The 23331-nt window shown below is 40.3% G+C and overlaps 1 protein-coding gene across 9 annotated transcripts in view; it reads left to right on the top strand.

Annotated features, from left to right (window-relative positions):
- The window catches only part of OSBPL9 (oxysterol binding protein like 9), a 128976-nt gene extending 106250 nt beyond the window's left edge, over positions 1–22726 (top strand). For 8 of the 9 annotated variants that reach the window (XM_008139319.3, XM_008139318.3, XM_008139317.3 and 5 more), the window contains 12 exons: positions 7804–7916; positions 8042–8160; positions 11062–11147; positions 13635–13806; positions 14906–14990; positions 15652–15762; positions 16582–16645; positions 16766–16906; positions 18839–18917; positions 19783–19874; positions 21220–21355; positions 22016–22726. In XM_008139319.3, the coding sequence (XP_008137541.3) occupies positions 7804–7916; positions 8042–8160; positions 11062–11147; positions 13635–13806; positions 14906–14990; positions 15652–15762; positions 16582–16645; positions 16766–16906; positions 18839–18917; positions 19783–19874; positions 21220–21355; positions 22016–22090 (1273 nt within the window). In that variant the 3' untranslated portion in view covers positions 22091–22726. The remainder of the gene's footprint in view (positions 1–7803; positions 7917–8041; positions 8161–11061; positions 11148–13634; positions 13807–14905; positions 14991–15651; positions 15763–16581; positions 16646–16765; positions 16907–18838; positions 18918–19782; positions 19875–21219; positions 21356–22015) is intronic. The other variant, XM_028142177.2, reaches the window with a different exon arrangement.
- The last annotated feature ends 605 nt before the right edge of the window (positions 22727–23331 follow it).

Below are 23331 nucleotides of genomic sequence, written 5' to 3'. Positions count from 1 at the left end.
TATTTCTTTAGCACCAACATTAGGAAAGGGTCAAATGAGAATGAATAAACTAGGAAGTATATACAAACCTCAGTTCTCGAACTTAATTTGTTCAAGAAGGCTGTTCTAAAAGAGATTTGCTCAAAAACTAAAAGATTTTCTCCCATTAGAAACGATGTAAATTCACTTAATCTGTTCCAGACCCACAAGTGATTCTGTTTTAACCTTTCTTATATACAGTCCATGTCCAATGCACTATTTAATCTATAAACACTTCTTATCGTATTAGCCTTGAACGAATTTTTCATATATGTATCACTGCCTCCGAAATGCTATCACTGGCTAACTTTTTTTTGTCTCCAAACCCACACCTGTTCACCTGCCTGTGATTGTTGTTTGTGAGCACTTTCACACCCTTAGCAACATTAGCACTCTTTTCCCATCCAAGTACTAACCAGGCCCGACCCTGCTTAGCTTCCGAGTCAGACGAGATCGGGCGCACTCAGGGTGGTATGGCCGTAGACAACATTAGCACTCTCTTGATGGCCTCTTCGTCTTTTAAAATTGTGCTAATGGGGTATTTCCAGCAACAAAGTCATTTCTCCTCTGTCATGCTGAGGTATCAGCATGAAAGGGTTGTCAGGTCAAAAACTGAAGTTTTGGGCAACCGAGACATTTTTTTCCTGTGAACAACTTGGGCAAGAGATGGGAAATGTTTTGAGAACAGAGGTTTGACTGTACTTGTTTTTGTGTTAGTGTGGAGAGCTAGCTATAGTAGGTGGAGGTGAAAAAAAGACCCAGTCTCTGCCCCTGATAATTCACTGTCTTTTGGGGGAAGAAACAGACATTTATAATCTAACTAGAGGCCCTGTGCATGGATTCATGCACTGGTGTGGTCCCTTCGCGTAGCCTGCAGGGATCCGGCCGAAACCAGCAGTCCAACACTACCTGCTGCTCCTGCCAAGCCGCTCCTGCTCATCCTGGCCCTCTTGCACCTACCACCACCACTCAGTAGGCTCGCTGCGGTCTCTAGACTGCGGTGGCCAGGCGTGAGCCCTGTGTCTGGCGCCAGTCAGTTAGTTGAGCGGTGCTCCTGCTGTGGGAGCGCACTGACCACCAGGGGGCAGTTCCTGTGTTGAGTGTCTGCCCCCTGGTGGTCAGTGTGCATGATAGTGACCAGTCGATCAGTCGTTCAGTCCTTAGGTCGCTTAGGCTTTTAGGTATATAGATGGTATACATGCTATGATAAGAATAAGCACAGAAAGCCATGGGAGCATTTTGAAGTCCTGAGAAGTCAGAGAAGGATTCACAGAGGAGGGGAGAGAATGTGATCATGATCCTAAGGTTCCTGTGGACGAGTAGAAAAAAGGGACATTGAGGCGGGGGTGGGAATGTTCCCATGGAGGTGGAACCCTGTTAAGAAAGGTCTGGAGTCAAGGGGAGCTTGATTGGCTGTAGCGTAAGTTGTGGAGAGTGGTTAAAAAAAGATAACGTAAGAGGTTGGCAAGGGCCAGATGATGAAAGAGTCCTTTAGCCTTTTACCAGTTTTGAACATTTTCTCACTAGTGATGGAAGTTGCTGGTCAGGTCTACATGTTGGAAAAACAGTATAGAATTGAAATCATATAGTATTAAATGCAGTGGGGCTGCATAACAGGTAGGGAGACCAGGCAAAACTGGGTATTAAGTTGAGAAATCTTTTTTTTTTTTTAATTTCTTTATTGATTAAGGTATCACATATTTGTCCTCGTCCCCCCATTTCCATTTCCATCCCACCCCCTTCCCCACACATGCCCCCACCCCCCTGTTGTCCTTAACCACTGGTTGGGCTCATATGTCTGCACACAAGTCCTTTGGTTGATCTCTCCCTTTATCCCCACCCATCCCTACCCTCCCCCCCAGGCCCGACAGTCTGATCCATGCCTCCTTGTTTCTGGGTCTGTTCTTGTTCATCAGTCTATGTTGTTCATTATTTCCCCTAGATGAGTGAGATCATGTGCTCTTAGAAATACACTTATAAGAACCGAAAATGAGACAAGCAATAATGGTTATGGTGACAGGCAAATGAATCAGTGTGTAGTGAGTTTCTTTCTGGGCCAACAGTTCTTTTGAGACCCAATTTCAATGTCCAACAGTTCCTTATGTGTACATGTCAGCACTGACATTTCAGTTCTGGATGGTGGACAACTGGTGGTAATGCAGGTCCGACTCTGTCTGGTTTGGTCCTGGGCAATCTGCAGTGATGCACAGCTGCTAACTGCTATTATGGGAAGGCCACATTAGCGTCTTCTGTCTCTGGACTGCTTCTCTTCTGTATTCATGGCTGGAGTAGTCCTGTTGATTCTTCTCTTGCTAGAATCCACATGGTCTCGGAGTTGTTTTCTGAAAATATACAAACATATTCTCGACCAAAAGTTAATAAAGGAATATTTTCTATAAATTTGACTGGGGATCCTTTTTCAATTTTTGCCCAAATGATTTTCCTCTGGCTTGTTTTATCACCTTGTGTGTTTTTCATGGGTGTCTTGCTTTTAGCCTTACAATTAATTTTCTAAAGTATTAATTTTCTAGATGTAATTTACTTACAGGATATTTTTCCTTACATGATATTACTCTACTATCCCCTCCTTTTTTGATTTAAATGTTAGGAGGCTTTTGAAAATTTTATAATGTAGTCTTGATGGCTTTTAAATTTTAATTTTTTGTACTATAATATTACTGTTTTAGGTTCATTACATGGTGCACAATTTTATCGTGAGATGAAGTACCAATAAAGATTTTAGTTGACACTTTAGGAACACCTTTTTGTCCAGTACAGTTATTTTTCTAGAATATTCACTTGTTTCAACTGGCCAATTTAAATTTGCCTGAAAACTTGACTACTATTTTACTGTCAGATTTATTACTCTAACAATAATCTTGTTTTACCCTGTAAATATTTGTGGAAGGGATTATTTGCCTTCTTGAGTAGGTCCTGAGCATTCCTGGTGGTAGGCTGGATTTAGATATCATAAACCCCCTTCCCCACAACATGGGTACAAGACAACTCAAACAATTCTTGTTGGAGTGAGAGGGCAGCTGCTGTCGGCCAAGTCTCTGTCGGTCTAAGTTGAGAAATCTTGACAGCCTGAGCCAAGGTAATAGCAAGGCAGTGGAGAGAAGTATGTGAATTCCAGAAATAATAAGCAGGCAGATTTTGATAGATACTGATTAGGGTTTCCCCTTATTAGAAAACTAGATGCACAAAAATTTGTGCAAGAGTAGGCCTTCCTTCCCCCGGCTGCCGGCACCGGCTTCCCTCCGGCACCTGGGACCCGGGACCTGGGCTGCTTCCCTCCTCCCGCCTCCGGCAGGCACCCAGGACCCAGGCTGCTTCCTTCCAGCCTGGCTTCGTCAGGAAGGATGTCTGAAATGATGTCTGGAAGACATCTGGTCTAATTAGCATATTACCCTTTTATTATCCTATCTAATAAAGAGGGAATATGCTAATTGACCACCACACCCTCACAAAGATGGCGGTGCCCACAGCCAATAAGGAGGGAATATGCTAATTGACTGCCATGCCTTCAAAGATGGCGGCGCCCAGTCCCCTCAGCCCCACTGGGGGGTCAGGCGCGCTGCACGGCCAGGCCCGCCCCCAGGCGGGTCCAGCCACTCTGCATGCCTGCCTCCGGAGTCCCTCAGCCCCCTCAGTGCCCCCAGCCGCCCAGGGCCAGTTCGAGGCACAGGCAAGCCTTGGATGGCGGCTGCCCAGGGCTGCCCGAGGCTCAGGTAACCAGGGTCAGCTGAGACTTGGGCTGCTGGCAGTGGCAGCAGCAGAGGTGTGATGGGGGCGTCGCCTTCCCCTGATCACTGGGTCGCCTCTTGCCCCTGAGGGCTCCCAGACTATGAGAGGGGGCAGGCTGGGCTGAGGGGACCCCCCTCCAGTGCATGAATTTTCATGCACTGGGCCTCTAGTTATAGATATTTGACTTATTTTATATGATCAAATCAAAGCTAGATAACAAACTATTATACAGAAAAGGCTTTTTTTACATGTAGCGTCATTTACATGGTAGCTAATAAGCAAAATACTTCTTAGCCCTACTAATACATAGATGGCTGTAAGACTGGATTCTGGAATCTTAAGAATAGGTTCTAAATCTGTTTTGTCTCAAAGGTGTGTGATCTTGATCACATTATTTAACCAATGTAATTCTTCCTTGTATGTAAAATGAGGACAATAATGGTTTCAACTTCAGGAATTATTGTGGATATTTAAATGAGAATAATCTATCTGGTCTGGCCTGTAACAAGCACTCGATAAATGGTATCTTTTAGAAAGCAAATTAACACTTATTTGCTTTAATATTCCTATGTTTGTTATAGATATAGTTGGCTTCTATTTTTTGTTGGGCATTTTTTCCAACACTCCAGCTTTCTCAGGAATTGGTACTACTGTTATACCTTGGGATTTGCTGTGTGAGACATTACACATTTGGAAATGATTGTATGTGAATTTGTAAGTTTATCATCAGCCAGTCCTTAGACCTTGAACTTTGTTGTTTGTTTGTTTTAATAAGAAATACTGTGAAGGACTCTAGTACTCTTAAGTGTGCAACATGAACTGAAAAGTACAATATTCATATATAATTTCATAATAACTGCCCAAAATTTCAAAATTTATAAAGGAAAATGACTATATTGGATCAGAAAGTTTTGGATCAAATTCAACTTTTAAATGTGGAAAAAATGAAATGTATGTGATCTAGGTGAACATGTACTTTTAAGACAGGACACGTCAGTTAAGGAAAAGAACCTACAACTCAAAAAGGCCTGCTTAACAGAGAGGGTTTGATGTAGCATGTCCATTTCTTAGTGTATTAGGGAAATAAACTAAGGAGAAGCCATTATTACTAGTTTGCCAGTAAAAATTTCACTTTAACTTTAAAAAATATTTCTTATGATAGTGGGGTTAAAAGAAAATAAGGTTTGTACAAAAATTCCAAAGTAAAGTTTGTTGATTTTTTGATGTGTTCAGTCATAGTTTTATTTAAGCAGAATTAAGGACAATCTCTTACACTGAACATTAACTTTTATTCTAAACAACGTACAATTGAATATCAAAATGAATTTGTCCTTTATAATGGCGATTTTCAACCGGTGTGCTGCAATAATTTTTAAAACACGCAGTATTTGACTATTTTAGTCAGGGGCACTGACCTCTTTTCTCTTAGAATGCCAAATTAAAAAATGACAGCAGTCAACACAACAATAGCCCTTCGATGTGAATGAATCAAAATTATATCTATTTTTTGTCAGATCAGCAAAAAATAGAACATACTTTTTGGTGTGCTGAAGAATTTTAGTAATTTATGTGTGGCATGAGATGAAAAAGTTTGAAAAGCGCTGCTCTAGAAGCATATGTATAACTAACTATATTCAGTAAAAGCTTCCTTATAATCATCACTGATAGCCAATCTTTGATCCCAGTTTCAGGGCCCCGATTTTCCTGAAATTTTTATGAAATAGAAAGTTTTAAAATGCTTATTACCTATTGTACTGGTAATAGGCATGTCTATATTGTCTTATAACCTGGCCCTATTCACGTAGTATTTTCAATACACGGAGGACTGACTTAATGCAGATTTTCTCCTGCACAGGTGGTGGGTACCCCAAATCCTCCCCCACCCCCAAGTTGTTCAAGGGTCAACTGTATTTATGTTGTTTACCTCTGTAGGCACTGAGCGCCCTCTCTCCCTCCCTTCCTCCTTAGAAGCTTAAATCCTTTCCCTGCTCCGTTTGTAAAGACCTGTAGTAGTGATACCTTCTGTGTGAACTATGTTATTGACTAGTATGGTTTTATACATTTATAAACTAGATGACTGGGCGTGTTGGAAAGAACTTGTGCTTTGAAGCCAGACATGCATTTGAAATGGCTCTACTGCTTATCACCTGTGTGACTTCAGGTGGTCATTGACCCTCTGAGCATCTGTATATGATGAGAATAATCATATCTAACTTGTAAAGTTGTTGTGGATTCTCTTGTAATTATAATTAAATCCAGAGCTTTAAATTTTTTGGTTTAGTTTATTATGATCTTATGATTAAATTCTATACAAGTTAGCCCATTGAATATAAATCTTTTCTCTATGCATATCATTTTGTCAAGGCATTGTTTTTTAACTATATTCTATCTTTTGTCTTGAACAAGGTAGAAGACAAAATGAACATAACTTATTCATATGAAAAACTTATGAAATGGGTTTTTCCCATTTTGACCTTTATTGAGCATATCACTTGGCCCAGGTGTGGTTTCTAATCTGAGTAAGGAGGAAAAGCACAGCATAAATAGATCTAACCTTTGGAAATGCATCTAAAATAACATACATATTTTAAAGAATTTGGGGTTTTTAGATCAACTGGTTTAAAAGATTGACTCTATTTTGATGATCTATCAAAGGGTCACAAAACATTTTGGAGGTAATTTTCATGCAGCTCTTTTATTTAATGATAACTTGATTTTTCTTACCTATGTCTTTACTCATATTTTCCGTTAACTCAAGCCTAGTGAAGTAGACATTAGTTACAGTACCTTGTGATGAATACTACTAAACTACCAAATAAGCAATATTTAGTTAAGGATTTTTGAAAACTAGATTAAAAGAAGGTAAGTAACCAGGACAAACCATGTTTAAATTAGAATAGATATGTTCTAATATTAGAATGTTCGAATAATAGGCAAAGGACGGAAAATTTTTACGGTGAGAAACTTTACAATACTACAGTGTTGAAAATTTGTCATTATATATTGTCAAAATCCATAGAATGTACAGTGCCAAGAGTGAACCCTGATGTATACTATAGATTTTGAGGGGTAATGATGAGTGTGATATTGATAGTGGGGGAGGTAGAGCATATGGGAATTCTTATATTTTCTACTTGGTTTTGCTGTGAACCTAAAACTGCTCTAAAAAATAATATAGTTTATTATTAAATTTAAAAAATCAAAAGTAGGTAAATAATCAGAGAAAACTATGTTTAAATTAGAATATATACATTTTGTACCTATAATTTTATAACAAAATACTGGTTATGTGTCTGTACCATTTTATAAGTTATATCTGCAATGTGAGAAATTTGGTTTCTATTTTTATACTTAATAAGTAAACTCTGCCTTCGATTATTCTTTTATTAATGTACAAGTACTAATCCTGGGTAAGTTATGTTCACATAACTATTGTATAATAGAGGAAATGCTTTTACACCCTGTTAACCAGTTTGTAATAGCAGTTACCATAAATTTACTTGTAAAAAATAATATGCTTTTTTATTTTGTAATTTTAAATACAGTTGTTGTTTTTTATGACTGGGAAGAATGTTAATACCAATGTGGACTTTTATCAAAGGATCTCAAAAATATAGACAAGACATCTTTCTGAGACTAAGTAATAGACTTGCCATTTTTGAGGTTCTGGAAATTTGTTGCCAAGAATTATGACATGCCAACATTTGTGTACAAAGTAACAAAATCAGAAAATGAACTCATTTTAAACTTAGACAAAGAAGCAAAACTAATTTTTGATGGCTTCTCAACATGGTTGAGCATACCCTATGCAAAAAGCATAAGACAAGAGACCTGGCCACCAAACTGGGCAGTCTGAGTGGAGCCACAGGGAGAGTTGGAAAGTGTATACCTACATGTATGTATATAACCAGCTAACTCTTAAGAGTCTGATCTGTCAGTTGCATATATTAGTTTCAAGTAGCTTTGTAGATTAACGTCTTACTGTGATTCTAAATTGCTTTCTTAAAAGACTTAAGAAGGTGATTATTATTTTTTTAGTTCCTCTGGATCTGCTTCAGTCTTGACCCACAGTAGCTCAGGAAATAGTCTAAAGCGTCCAGATACCACAGAATCACTTAATTCTTCCATGTCCAATGGAACAAGTGATGCTGGTAAGTGACCTTTAAGAATTTAACTTTTTTTTCTTAAAAATATTTGTTTGGGGAAAATTTGCAATACTGGTAGCAGCACAGATTGGCCGTTTACCACCAGCCTAAGAAGATCTGTTTTATTTTAGACCTTTTCGATTCCTATGATGACAGAGACGATGAAGGGGAGGCGGGGTCGGTGGAGGAGCACAAGAGCGTTATCATGCATCTCTTGTCACAGGTTAGGCTTGGAATGGATCTTACCAAGGTAAGAATCAGATTGGGCATTTGCTGTCTTAATGTGTGGATTCTTAGTGATTGTGTGGTGAGTGCGCCTGCAAATATAGTGTAATGATATAACTTCTGTTTATACTTTTGTTGTGATTTAATATATATTTAGATGAATAAACTGAGCATTTTTATAAATGAATTTAATAAATAACTCTAGAATAATTTCCTAGAGATAGTATGGATGGATGAAGATTTGAATTTTATTGGGGTCAAACAAGGACTAGTATTGGGCTTGGTTAGTGGTTTGGACAAAAACTAAAGCAGTATAGTGCACACAAAATCAAAATGAGTAGAGTTCTGACCTTGGGGTTAGAGGATCTATGCTAACAACCTACCTCAGCTATTACCAAACCATGTGACCTTGAGCAAGTCGCTTTGGTAGTGATCTTTAGGTTCTTTACATGCAAAGTGGACACACTGGCTTACTTCAGAGTTTTAAGGATTAGAACAGATAATGAATGGAAAATTGTATGACACACATTCAGCCATACAATTATTGTGGTCTGGATTTACTAGTAAATCTGAATCTAATCTTGGTGCTCTAGAGTGCCGGATTGATTCAGGAGACTAGTGTATGGGTGCCTTTGTATATCTCTGCCACTGTGCTAGCAGCCTCATCCTTGCACTTAATTCTCACCACAACACTACAAAGTAGGTGTTATTGTTCATTCATTTTATAGATGAGGAAACTAAAACCCATGGAGGTTAAGTAACTTGGATAAATCCTATTAAGTAGCAGAAGTGAGATTCTGATCTGGTCTGTGATTTCAAAAGCTATAATCTTTCCAACCTGCCTCTTGTCTTAGAGAGTTGAGCTGCAATAGCTTTATATTGGTTAAGTTATTCTACCCAACTTTAGAAAGTTAATAACATTCAGGAGTCTTGCTTTTGTTATGACCAGGTCAAACTATAGTCTTTGTCAGTGTGAGCTTCATTTTTTGGTTTGGATTTAGAGGGTAATTAAGAAAAAACTAATCCATAATATTTACTATTTAAGTATCTAAAACAAAACCTTCACAAGGATAGCATTAACTTGTGGAACCCAACATACTTGCCAGGAATGTTCTAGATAAGAAAATATTTGTAGGAGTTTGCCCCAGGAATTTTTTCAGTGTTCATTAGATTGCATAATTGCTGGATCAAAATTTTCAGTTCGCATTTTAAAGTCATAACCTAATTTTAGACATTGATATTTCTATTTTTTTCCGACATCTTCTACCTTGGTTGGTTTTGGTCTCTAATTATGGAAGACCCACCTAAAGGTAACTTGAAGGATACTAGGTTTATTATCTCACATAATGGGAAGTCCAGAAGTAGAGGCGTTCCGGGGTTGATAGATCACTGGGCCAGCAGTGTGGGAAAGGACCTACATTCCTCAGTCTGTGTGCTCTGCCATCCTTACATGTTGGACCCCTAAGAGTGGTAGGAAGTTGCACTGAGTCAGTACATAAGCTTACCTGCCAATCTATCTAAATTTAGATTATGAACATGTTCTGTGGAAGGAAAATGTTTACTTAACATTTAAACTGATGATAAACATTCTAACTGTTACTGCCAGAGTGTACCTTTCTAAGCTTGTGTTCCATCAGCACTCTCTATATGCTCTAACCCTAACCCAGCCGCACTGGTCCACTGGTCAGTTTCTGTCACACCCAATTTCCTGTCTCCGTGTCCTTTTCCCCTCCGATCTTCATTTCTTCTTCTTTTTTATTACAGCCTCACTCTCCTCTAAGGCTTTTGTCTAGTGCCACCTCAATGCGTTGTTTCCCAGCTCTGCCCTCATTCTAGTCCCCCAAACAGAACATGATCCTTCCTTCTCATGAATTTCCAGGGTAATTTGAGCATCTCTTGTATGATGGCATTTAACACAGGGTCTTGAATATGGTGGATATGCAGTAATTACTAAATTAAAGGATTGTTTGCTTATTACGGTGCTCTCTTTCCCTAGTAAATGATTTATAATCTGATATATACTTTAAAAACTCTTCTTTCGTTTCCTAATGAAATTTTTCCTTTTTTATTGATTATTCCTAATCTTTCTCATTCCTTCTTCCAAATTCCAACTTTTTATTTTATTTGCTTTCTCTTCTGCCACATCCCCAGCCCCTCAGCATTTTTCTTCATGGTTTCAGCCCCATGGTAGAAATAGTTCATTGATTCCCATCCTTGTTCTCTTCACCCTTTTGGTCCTTCCTTCAGTGGCTACTATAAGAATTTCTTACTGTGTAATAGTAGCTGAGAATGCAGGTGTGAATAAGGGTGGTCCTTGCGTTCTAGGAGCATGTCAGTTACTTGAGGACACAGATTCATAAGTACATAAATTTCCCAGTGCACTTAATGATGATAGAGAAGCATCAGCAGATATGGAAAGTGCACAAACCGTCCGTCCCCCCCACCCCCAAGTGAGACAGACCCAGTTTTGAATTCCCACATGAATAACAGAACAGTGAGAAAATTTCTCACTCTCTCTGAGCTTCATTTTTCTCCCCTGTAAAACAGGGGTAATAATTTATTCACAACAGATTGTTGTACAATTCAGTAAGATAACGTGTATATAGCCCAGCAGGTATTAGGCACCCAAAGCTTGTCTCGAGTAGTTTGTTGTTGTTGTCACACTGAGCCAGCGAGCTAAAGGGAGGTTCACAGCGGAAGTGACTTTGAAAATTCAAAACCCCTTCTCTGTTTTTCATCTGCTGGGCAGGATACTGGGCATTTCTCAATCAGAGCAGTTTGGGAAGTAGGTATCAGAAGCATGCCAGGGCAGTACTTGGTGGGTGTTACCATGATTAGAATGGGTTTTGGTTTTTTTAGCAGTGCAGCAGTCTGTTTCTCTGTAGTAGAATATGATCCTCAAGGCTCAAATGTGTGTGTTTTGCAGGTAGTTCTTCCAACATTTATTCTTGAAAGAAGATCTCTTTTAGAAATGTATGCAGACTTTTTTGCACATCCGGACCTGTTTGTGAGGTATTTGACAATAAACACAGTAGTTTCTTATTGTTAAAGATTTTACCAATAGCTTTCTGCCTTTGCAGGATAGATGGATTCCCGGCCTTTTAAATATTTCTGGATGAAAGGCATTGAATATTTTGTTTATATTAGAGGCTTGTCTGTTTGCTTAGGTTACATGGTGGTGATGTTGTTAGGCAACCAATATGTTAAAAAAATCTTAAGAGCCCACTAATAGGTAGCCAGTATTTACAGAGCCACATCTATAAGCGTATGTGGTCCAGGACTGGTATTCACTGTTAAATTACTTACACATCTCCTGATGAAGTTCAGTTAACTGAGTCCATCAAACCTTTCTAAAGCACCCATTGTTTCCCAGACACTTCTATGAGCTGGAGAAAGAAAAAGCCAGTGTCTGCCCTTGAGGAGCTTACAGTCTAGTTTCCAGATTACAGACTGATTCATAAACTTTGAATGTAAAGCTTGCGATAGTAGATATATGTACAAAAGACAGACGTCATCGAAAGGTGGAATTGATTTACAAGGAGGTGAGTTTGCATTGCTTTTCAGTGGTAGCAGGAAAATTTTCTTTGTGAGGGGATGTTCTAACCGGTCCTATCTGATTGCATTCGTGGCGTTGGGCTGTGGTTTACTAAAGCCAATGCTACAAATCACTGAGCTGTCACAGTGGGTGGACTCATTGGCTGACATTGAGATGCATGTTTTCTTCCTGATAAAGATAAGAGAACCATTTTACCAATAGCCGAAGGGAAGAATTTCAATTAATATGATACTGTTTAAATTAATACATAATTTAACAAATAAAATGTAAACATTTATTGGAATGTGTAAGTAAAGATGCAAAGTACCAGTTATTCATTAGATGTAGGTTTGAGATTTAAGGGTAGTCTTTATGTATGAGAATTTAAACTTTGAGGTCCCTTAGAGGAACCATTTAAAAATATAAAAAAGGCCAAAACCTGTTTGGCTGAGTGGATAGAGCATTGGCCTGCAGACTAAAGGGTCCTAGGTTCAATTCCTTGGTTGTGGGCACATTCCCAGTGGGGGGGGCGGGGAGGTGCAGGAGGCAGCTGATCGATGTTTCTCTCTCATCGATGTTTCTAGCTCTCTATCCCTCTCTTCCTCTCTGTGAAGAATCAATAAAATATATATTTAAATATATATATATATATATGTATATATATATATATATATATATATATATATATATATATGTATGTGTGTGTGTATATATATATATATATATATATATATATATATGTACAGCTAAAATTCCAGTAAATAAGATTAAGTGGAATTCTAAAAATACTAAATCCAAAAAAGGAAACAATGGAACACGTAACCAAGGGGACAAATAGAAAACAAATACTGTACTAGATGGTAGAGTTAAACCCAGCTTTATCAGTAGCGACGCTAAATATAAATAGCATGCATACTCCATTTAAGAGTGATTTTCAGACTGGATAAAAAAAGCAAGATCCATCTGTATGCTATTTACAAGCAGGAGATTTTAAATATGAAGAAGAAGGATGGACAAAGACATATGCAAAACACGTATAACAAAGCTGGTGTCACTTGTATTAGTATCAGACAAAGAAGAGTTTTTAAGACAAATATTGCCAGAGACAAATAGGGATATTTCATATGATTAAGAAAAAGTCAGTTTATCAAGAATACATAAGAATCCTAAATGCATATATGTACCTAGTAACACTGCGTCAAAATACATTCAGCAAAAATTGACTAAACTGAAGGGGAAAATAGACAAGTGCACAGTCTATTTTGGTTGGAAATTTCTCAGGAACTGATTGAACAGTAGCTCCCTGCATGCACTGCTCCCATCTCACCCCCAAGAAAATCTGTAAGGCTATGGAAGAGTCGAACAGCATTACCTATCAGCTTGACCTGGTTGACCTTCTGGACACTATCAATTTGTACAACACAGTCTTTCAGGTACACATGGAACATTCATCAAGATATATCATGTACTGGGAAGATGTAATAAATTTAAAATCATTGGAACCATACAGAGTATATTCTCTGTCCATGAAAGAATTAAATTAGAAATCAATAACACAAATACATCTAGAAAATGTCCAACTATTTGGCAATTAAACAGTGCACTTGTATGAAGTTCTGGAACAAGGAAACTAACCTGTGGTACTAGAAACCAGAAAAGTGTTTGCCTCGGGGTGAGGGGTGGGGTTGCTTGGAAAGGGGAGATACGGAAACTTGGGGGTAATGGAAATGTCCTGTGTGGTGATTAATTAAGTGATATACACATCTGTCTCAGTCACCAAACCACACGCTTAAGACCAGTGTGTTTAATTATTTCTATTATACCTCAGTTTTAAAAGGAAACTTCGAGGTAACTCCTGGTCCTGGGTCCTCAGCGTGTCTCAGGGTGGGCCATGCTGAGGGTTGCTGCATCAGCTTGCATCCTGTCAGAATGCAAAACACAAATTTTGTCTTTCTCCCTTGCAGCATTAGTGACCAAAAGGATGCCAGAGACCGAATGGTTCAGGTTGTGAAATGGTACCTCTCAGCCTTCCATGCGGGAAGGAGAGGATCGGTTGCCAAAAAGCCATACAATCCCATTTTGGGCGAGATCTTTCAGTGTCACTGGACATTACCAAATGATACTGAAGAGAACACGGTGAGTTCTGCACTGGCGTTTTTAATTATCTTAAATTGTGAACTGATCCACATTTCGTTTTGTTTGGAGATAGGAAACAGTGATACAGGTAATGATCAGAAGATGCTCACCACCCATAGAAGAATAGTGTTGTTGGTTCAGCCTATTTTGGATATAATGAGCAACGGGAAAAAGGGGCATGAGATAAGGATAGAGATTTAGAAATCAGATCATGCAAGGTCTTGTGGGCCATAATGATGATTTTATGGCTTATCATGATGTCATTTTTTGTTTTGAAAAGATCTTTTAATGATTTTAGGAAAAAATAAATTAGAAAGGGGCAAAAATAGAGGCAAGAAGACCGTTGAGGGGGCCTTGGCCATTATTCCAGGAGAGACATGGTTGATTGAAGCTGTATTTTAGAATTAGAACTGATAGATGGATTCGGGGGAGGTAAGGGAAAGGGGACAGAGATGAATCCTTGTATGTGGGGCTTCAGCAGTTGATTGGTGCTGTTAATATTAAGGAAAAGGTTGGATTTGGGGAGGAAAGATCAGGAATTCAAATTTGAAACATCAAGTATGAGCGATGTCTTAGACATGTGAGTGGAGCTGTCCGTTGGGAGCTAGAATTTAAGAGTCTGGAGTTGAAGGGAGAGAGCTAGATTGGAGATGGTGCTTTCGGAGACATTAGGTAGACAGCACAGTTAGAGCAGAGCGGTAGGTGCTCAGACCTGTGCCCAGGGCTCCCAGCACTTAGAGGTCGCTTTGAGGAAGACAACCAGCAAGGAAGACTAAGTAAAAGGCCTCGAGGGATGGGGAACAGATCCCCTGGCCCGCAGTGCCTGGCACATAATAGTCTCTAGGTAGACATAACTCTTCATATCTTTCCCTTTCCAAGTGACACGTTACATGTAGTCCTTTCTGAAGACAGGCAATCAGTGTCTGTTCTTACTCTAGTAGTGTAATTCAGCGCCATGTTGAAAGTGTGCCAGGTGCTTTGAGTGTATAGAGGGGGGAGCAGTAACCATCGAGGGAAGGAGAGACTCCCCTTATTAGAGTCTCTGCAGTGTCATTTGTGTTTCCACATCAAAAGAAAATGATGTTATATTTGCTTGCAGGAGCTAGTTTCAGAAGGACCAGTTCCCGGGGTTTCCAAAAACAGTGTAACATTCGTGGCTGAGCAGGTTTCCCATCATCCACCCAGTAAGTCACAGAGCTTAGCTCCTCTGCAACATCCACTTGAAACCATGCTGGCAGAAAGGGTCATGAGAAGTTCACAGGCGGGGTCACTGCTGTCTTGTTTTATGGCTGCCTGTGTCTTCCCAGTCCTGTGAGGATGGGCGCCTCCTATCTGTTCCTGGTATAAGTTCCAAAGACTATTAGCTTCACTATTATTTTCCAAATAAACCTTTAATGCTTCTAAAGTCATTACACGTAATAGTTGTACTGTAGAGACCTCAGCAACTTTGAGACAATTTACTAGTATATAAATGGGATGTAGTTTCTGCTCAGTATATTCCTGACATCGGGGAGAGACCACATCTCCTCAGTGTCTTATTTGCTCAGTGCAGTGATAATACTGATGGGTCCAGCTTGGGGCTGAGATAGACAAGCTTACTGACCAGAAGAACAGACAGACATTTTGATTTTAAGCCTCCAGGATTGGCCATCGTCTCATGGTTCAGGGAAGTTTCTGCCCACGTGACCCCAAATGAATGTTTACATTGGGGAAAACGGTATAAAAGGCAGTTCTTTGAGGGGTCAAGAATTTTCCTCAAGGAGTCAGTTCTTTCCCCAGGTTAAGGGAGTTGGAGAGGTGGGTATAATTACACAGTACACTAATTGTTTCAAACAATTTCTATAGTTTCAGCCTTTTATGCTGAGTGTTTTAACAAGAAGATACAATTCAATGCTCATATCTGGACCAAATCAAAATTCCTCGGAATGTCAATTGGGGTGCACAACATAGGGCAGGGTAAGTCTTTGGATGGAGTGGACTCCCATGTTAATAGAAATTTATGTCATTCTAATGGGTGCTGGTCAATCCTACCTAATAATAGACAAATATGCAAATTGACCATACCTTCGCTATGCCCATGATTGGCCAGGAGGTGCGGGGGGGGCGGGACTCGGGGTGGCCGGGGTAGCTGATTGGGCTGGCGGGAAGCTGAGCTGCGTCGCCAGCAACGGCATGAGCTCAGCGTCTGCGCCATGGCTGTGCTGCGGCACAGAAGGGGCCTCTGGGGTAACGAGCTGATGTCCCGCCGCGCGGACCATCAAAAGCAGGGGAGCTGAGTGCCTGAGTGGACAGGCACTCAGCTCCCCCGCAATCGAAAGCAAAAGTGTGGGAGCTGGGTGCCTGTCCGCTCAGGCAGCAGGCCTTTCAGAAGCCTCTGCCACGCTGGAGGCTTCTGAAAGGCCTGGTGCACCAGCGATCAAAAGCAAAAGCGTGGGAGCTGGATGCCTTTCCGCTCAGGCACCAGGCCTTTCAGAAGCCTCCGGCGCCTGGTGCACCCAGCTCCCTGTGATCGAAAGCGAAAGCGTGTAGGGGACCCTACACGTGCATGATTCAATCATGCACTGGGCCTCTAGTTGTCTAAATAAGAGGAAATGGCCCCAGAAAGCCAGCCTGGATGTCATTGTTTGCATGTAAGCACGTTTATTTTGGGTGAAAGCAATGGTGGAGTGCGAGCTTGTTTTTCTCTAAATTGAATGGAGAATCCATCAATCAGACAAGACGACCTTATGGCCAGGTGACACTAGTCATCAGAGTTTCTATCCCTTCTCTCCACAGGGTGTGTCTCGTGTCTAGACCATGATGAACATTACATCCTCACATTCCCCAATGGTTATGGAAGGCAAGTAGAGCTGCATCCATTTCTTCTGATCAGCAAGCAGCAAACCCTGCTGTTTCTTAAGCTATGCCCCTCTCTTTCCTCTGAATTGTCAGCCTTACCTGAAAACTTTCCATTTTGCAGGTCTATCCTCACAGTGCCCTGGGTGGAACTAGGTGGAGAATGCAATATTAATTGTTCCAAAACTGGCTATAGTGCAAATATTGTCTTCCACACGAAACCTTTCTATGGGGGCAAGAAGCACAGAATTACTGCTGAGATTTTGTAGGTATTTTGTTTTTCTGCGTTAGTGCTCTTCTCTGAAATACTGTTCCTTTTGTCTTGAATGATAATGTCTGTTAGGAATTGACCATTTTAATGGTTCTGTCTTTGTAAACGTATTTCACATCTTGTGTGTCATTTCTCTTCTTAAAATCCCATTTTCAGAAGGAGTCTTAAAATACAGGTTCAGAACAACCAGGTCACTGGTGTGATTTCCTTCCTACAAACCCAACTTGCAAATGGGAAACAGAGAGGGGTCTTTCCTAGATCATTTAGCAAACCCAGCTCATGGATTCTTGACTCACCTGTGGCCAGATTGGACCATGAGCTAGCCCATGCAGTGGACTGACTCCCACCTGCGTGTCTCCAAGTCACATTCTTTTTTGTGTGCCTTTCTGGGGAAAAACAGTAACTGTCACATCTTGGCTTGGTTTTGTTTGACACTTTAGGGCAAGGGTGGGGACCATCCAGCCCTGGAGCCATATAAGGCCCTTGAAATCATTCAATCAGTCATTAGGGGTGAGTTAATTAAATGTTTGACCAACTATCAGGCTAAATTTTAAGCTGATAATTTTGTATGGCCCACAAATGATGTTATAAAATATCCAAATGGCCCTTGGCAGAAAAAAAGTTCCCACCCCTGGTTTAATCTTTTGTTTTGTGCAAAATATGCTGTGCAGGCTTGTAGTCTAAGAGCAGTAGGCTATACCCGTGGTCGGCAAACTGCGGCTCGCAAGCCACATGCGGCTCTTTGGCCCCTTGAGTGTGGCTCTTTCACAAAATACCACGGCCTGGGCGAGTCTATTTTGAAGAAGTGGCGTTAGAAGAAGTTTAAGTTTAAAAAATTTGGCTCTCAAAAGAAATTTCAGTCGTTGTACTGTTGATACTTGGCTCTGTTGACTAATGAGTTTGCCGACCACTGGGCTATACCAAACAGTCATGTGTGTCGTAGGCTGTACCACGGAGGCTTAAGTGCATTCTAATTATGTTTGCACAAGAACGAAATTGCCTCAAGACAAATTTCTCAGAACATATCCCATCGTCAAGTGGTACATGACTGTCATTAATAGAGGACAACTGGATTCTCCTACTTACTTGCAGTTAGTTGGTTGCTACATGGGAAACACTCTACACTTGTGGGAAAATTAGAGTGGAAAAGGCAAATAACGTCTTAGTGTTACAAAAATAGTTTTGATCTAAGAGGATCTTGGGAACCCAAGGGGGTTGCCAGACCACACTTTAAGAACCACTGGACAGTGACCTAAACCTGGTGTCCTATGATTTTTTTTTTTTCCATTTGTACCCCCTCCTCAAAGCCCCTAAATCATAGAGGATACTTAAGGTTTAGTCCAGTGATAGAAGCTTCATCCCTCTACCCTGTGTATTTTTCTCTCCGACCTCTCAGCCTCGTTCTGGCCTTTGCCTTGCCCCTCCTAACTTGTCCTTTGCTGTGATGCTTATCTTTTCAAATTCCATACCTGCCATACATGTCATTATCATGGACCTTTGAGGAAGGGATCCTTGTCAGGAAAAGAGGTCAAACTGACCCAGTGGTCCTTTTCAGCCTCAGGTTGAAAATCTGGTCTCTGGCATAAGCAAAACCTTCCCTGACCTTCATCCCAGCAGTTTTGCCCTTGAACTCCATTGCTCACATAACTCCCCACAGCACTTACCACCCAGAATGTATGGTGGCATTTCTCCCCACTAGGCTGTGAACAGCCTGAGGGCAGGGATTGTCCCTAGTTTGCTGCTGTCACCAGCTCAGGGCCCATCTGGTTCTTACAGTTGACTGGGAGATCCAGTTCTGTTAAGCTGCTTTACCAAAGACTTCCCAGTTGCTCTTCTGTGTTCTGCTCTGTGTAGATAGGTCCCCCTGACCAGAATCTTTAGTAATTTTCAACTTGAGACTGACACAAATGTTTCTTTTCTATTTAGTTCTCCAAATGACAAGAAGTCCTTTTGTTCAATTGAAGGGGAATGGAATGGTGTCATGTATGCAAAATATGCAACAGGGGTAAGAAGCTATATTTTGCCACTTGTTTCAGGCTACATTGAATTGTAGCCTGTCCTTTACTCTGGCTTCCTTCATCTGGAAATTGAACCCTCGAGGCCAGCTTTAATGCCATCTCTTCAGGGCAAGCCTTTTCCTTTCCCCGCCTCTTCCTCAGCAATAAGCGAGTAGAATGATTTGACTCTCCTCTCAAAACATTCAAGAATAAGTATGCTGTACACCTGAAATTAATACAGCACAATACTGAATGTAAACAAATTGAAAAAATATTTTTTAATAAAAAATTTTAAAAAGAAAAAATGTATGTTAAAAAATGCTTGGCACATAGCACCTAGTAAATGTTACCTATATCATTAGAATGTGTGGTATGTTTATAAAATGAAGTGCTGAACTAATTTATATGCAGTTTGATTTTGTATAAGCAATGTATTGAGTGCCTGGCACCAGGGATACAGAAATAAGATAGTCCTTGCCCTCAGGGAACTTGCAAAGGGTACCTAATTAAGATAGGGAAGGTGGTATGGGATTAACACGTGTCAATGAACTGGATTTTGGATTTGGAGAATTTGAAATGTAAAAAGCACTTCAGCATACTTATCATTAGTATTAGTTGTTTATGGGTCTAGCTCTCCAAGAGATTACATCCTGAGCGTGTGGCATCTGGTCACGTTGAAAATGTTTATTAAATTGAGCCTCTACTAAGACTTAAGACAAAACTATATTTTAAGGCTAAAGATTGCTGATGAAACTGTCTTTCTCAATATGTGGGATTTGATTATAACATCTATTAAAATCTTCTGGGAAGAATTGACTCCTCTTCTTAGAACAGGTTGAACAATAAAATATGTCTACCTCTTCTGTTTCCTAGGAAAATGCAGTTTTTATAGATACCAAGAAGTTGCCTATAATCAAGAAGAAAGTGAGAAAGTTGGAAGATCAGAATGAGTATGAATCCCGCTGGTAAGGAGACAACAAAACTAGAGCTGTTGATTGACTAGGCATAGATGCAGGACTGGGTTATGGAGATAGTAGAGCACAGACCAAGTTTGAATGCCTAGATTCATGCAAGCTCCACCACTTACAATTTTGTAACCAAGACTTGTAAGCTTCCCTCTCTGCCTTTTTTCCTGAAATGAGAACTGCTTCAGAGTTGTTGTGAGGAATAAATGAGATGAGCATGTTTGTAGCATATTATACTTGACATATAAGAAGTACGCAGAGTGTGATGGCTTACCACCATCTTTGAGGTTTATAAGAGATGGCAGTGAGGTCCCAACTGAGAGATGTGCAGAAAAACACCTTCAGGCCTTTTATTTGCAAGAAACTTTTTAAAAATTTTCATCCCTAAGTATTTCAGCATGTATCTCTAAAATGACATAAGAAAAAAAACAACCCCACAAAGTATCATTATCATGCTTTAAGAAAATCAGTTATTCCTTAATGCATTCAAATGCCTATTTGGTATTCAGTATTCCAGTAGATTTAAACATCATTTTTTCCTTTCCCAATAAAATCAGGATCTTTTAGTGGTATGAGGAATTATGTACTAAAGTTCTTTGTTTAGTGTATTAGGGTGTTTAGTGTATTAGGGGATTCATAAGTGAAGGAAGGGGGCCTTACAGACCATTACTCCTGCTTGTTGTCACTAACTTGTTAATAATCTGCTTGGCTAGACTGCCTGCTCAGTTACATAAGTGGAACCATGGAAATAGATGCTCTGCTACTCACAACAAGGGGATCTTAGGTGTGGACACTTTTCTAGTCCCTAGGAGTCTTCACTTGTAAAGTGACATATTTGGACCAGACCTGTCCAGTTATCATCTTCCAGGCTTTGAGAGGACGCTTACCCCTTTAAGCCTCTGCAGTTGACTCTTATTCTCTATTCACACCATTTCTTCAAGGGAGCTTTTCTGAAATGGAACTTCTCAGCTCCTCTCTTCTAATCCTTTTGTTTTATAGTAAAGGACACTCAAGCCCTTGAGACATCACCAAAGTTGCATAGCTAATTAGATGTAGAGTCAGAAATAGACTCGCAGGTCTCAGTTCTCACTGTTCGTGCTCCTCTGTTGTCCCTACCATATATCCAGCTTTCTGCCCATCCTTTATTTCCTCCTTTGACAAACTAGCAGTGGAATCTTCCAAGTCTGTTTTTCTGATCTTTACCCCAGTTCCCTGGTGCCAATTTAAGGATCTTGAGTCTGTGAACAAGGGCACTTAAGGGTAGCTATAAACTTGGATTTCATTCTCAAGATTGCTCATAATTGTGTCCATCTAGTACTTAGCACCTTAACTTTTTTTTTTTTAGCCTTTGGAAGGATGTCACTTTCAACTTAAAAATCAGAGATATTGATGCAGCAACTGAAGCCAAGCATAGACTTGAAGAAAGACAAAGAGCAGAAGCCCGAGAAAGGAAGGAGAAGGAAATTCAATGGGAGACGAGGGTAAGCTTGCTCTGGGAAACCTGCCCCAACCTCCCAACTGCTACTGCTCCTGTACGCTGAGCTGTAACTCATTCATTCATTTCAATAAATGTTGAAGTTCCAAACACTGTTTTAAGCATGCATACTGATGAGCAAGATGAGACCAGTTTCCTGCATGAAACTCATCCTATATAATAAAAGGGCAATATGCAAATTGACCCTAATGGTGGAACGACCAGTCGCTATGGATGCACACTGATCACCAGGGGGCAGACGCTCAACGCAGGAGCTGCCCCCTGGTGGTCAGTGCACTCCCACAGGGGGAGCTCCACTCAGCCACAAGCAAGGGCTGACCTCTCCTTGGCAGTGCTAAGGATGTCTGACTAAGCTGTCAGGTGGACATCCCCCGAGGGCTCCTGGGCTGCCAGAGGGATGTCTGACTGCCAGCTTAGGCCTGATCCCCCGGGGAGCGGGCCTAAGCCAGCAGATGGACATCCCCCAAGGGGTCCTGGACTGTGAGAGGGCGCAGGCCAGGCTGAGACACACACACACACCCCCAGTGCATGAATTTTCATGCACCAGGCCTCTAGTTTAGTATAATGGGATGAGACATAAAATAATAAAAATGATACTATAGAAGTACACAAGTGTGTAACTGAATTCTCCCCCTTTCTTTTACAGTTATTTCATGAAGATGGAGAATGTTGGGTTTACGATGAACCATTACTGAAACGTCTTGGTGCTGCCAAGCATTAGGTTGGGAAATGCAAAGTTTACACCTGATAACCAGGGCAGTGGGCGTAATTAAGCAACAGTCTTCCTTTGGGAGAACATACTTACTCCCTTCTTATTGCAGTGGTTCCTATCTCAGGGATACTGGATTTTCCAATGCAGATGAACAATTAAAGCGAGAAAAGCTTCCCTTTTTCCTCTTTTGTGGCAGTTACAATTTTGACTTCAGTCCTGAGAAAAACTTCAGGTTTTGAAAACACCATGTCTGCTCCTTTTCCAAACCCCAGGCTCTGAAAAGCATTTAAAAACCCCAGTCTCAAACTCTGCACTCTAGTACTGCTGTTGAGATAATACATCATCTGTTTCTTAGTTCACATAATCTTGGGATATATATACATATATATATATATATACATACACGTACATATACATATATATACCTGATGCCAGATTTTTCATAAATATTCCATCTGTAAATATTGGTTCCTCTGAGTTCTTTTAGAAATTTAGCGCAATGTATTAAAATCAAGTATTAAGAAATTTCATGGTCTCACCTACAATAACTTTTATTTTGTAATTGTATCTAACTCTGGGTTACAGTTTAATTATACTCAGTGCTTCTTAAGGCTTCATAAAGTACTTTTTCCAACCTTTTTTAAATGTGTTTCGTTTATTTATGGTTAAATTTGGAGGCAATTATTTGGCAACTTTCAATACAGGAATTAGCTTTTCACAAGGACTCAACTATAATAATGGAGGGCCATCCTTGCCCTCACCACTCCCTCATACTTGGTGTTCTGTCTCTATCCCTCCCCACCCCCCCAGGTCCTCATTGAACCCTCATGTAGCAGACATAGGACTACCAGCGTTTTATTCAAAAATATTTTCCTGCCTTAGAGCAAGCATGTCAAACTTGCAGCCCACAGGCCACATGCCTCGTTTTGGGTTTGACATGCTTGCCTAAGAGGATTTGGGAAAAGTTTATCTTTATATCTGTACCCCACACTGAAACAAGAATGCCACAGCAGCAAATGCCTCATTCTGAAGGGTAATACAGAACTATCTTTATTTAAAAATACATTAAAAACAACATCATCATTTAGGTATTAGTATTAGCACCTAACATTTAGGTACTAATAAGACATGGGTTACACAGGGCTGTCATACAGAACTGGATTCTCAATCTGAGAGAACCAGGTGCCAGGGCTTCTCAAACTGCTCCTGTAAGCTTTTTGGCCACCCTGCTTTCTCTCTGCCTGCTGCTA

This window comes from Eptesicus fuscus, chromosome 9, assembly GCF_027574615.1.
Source record: "Eptesicus fuscus isolate TK198812 chromosome 9, DD_ASM_mEF_20220401, whole genome shotgun sequence".
Taxonomy (NCBI): domain Eukaryota; kingdom Metazoa; phylum Chordata; class Mammalia; order Chiroptera; family Vespertilionidae; genus Eptesicus; species Eptesicus fuscus.
The sequence above is the reverse complement of the archived record's forward strand: the minus strand, read 5'-3'. Positions and strand labels throughout refer to the sequence as shown.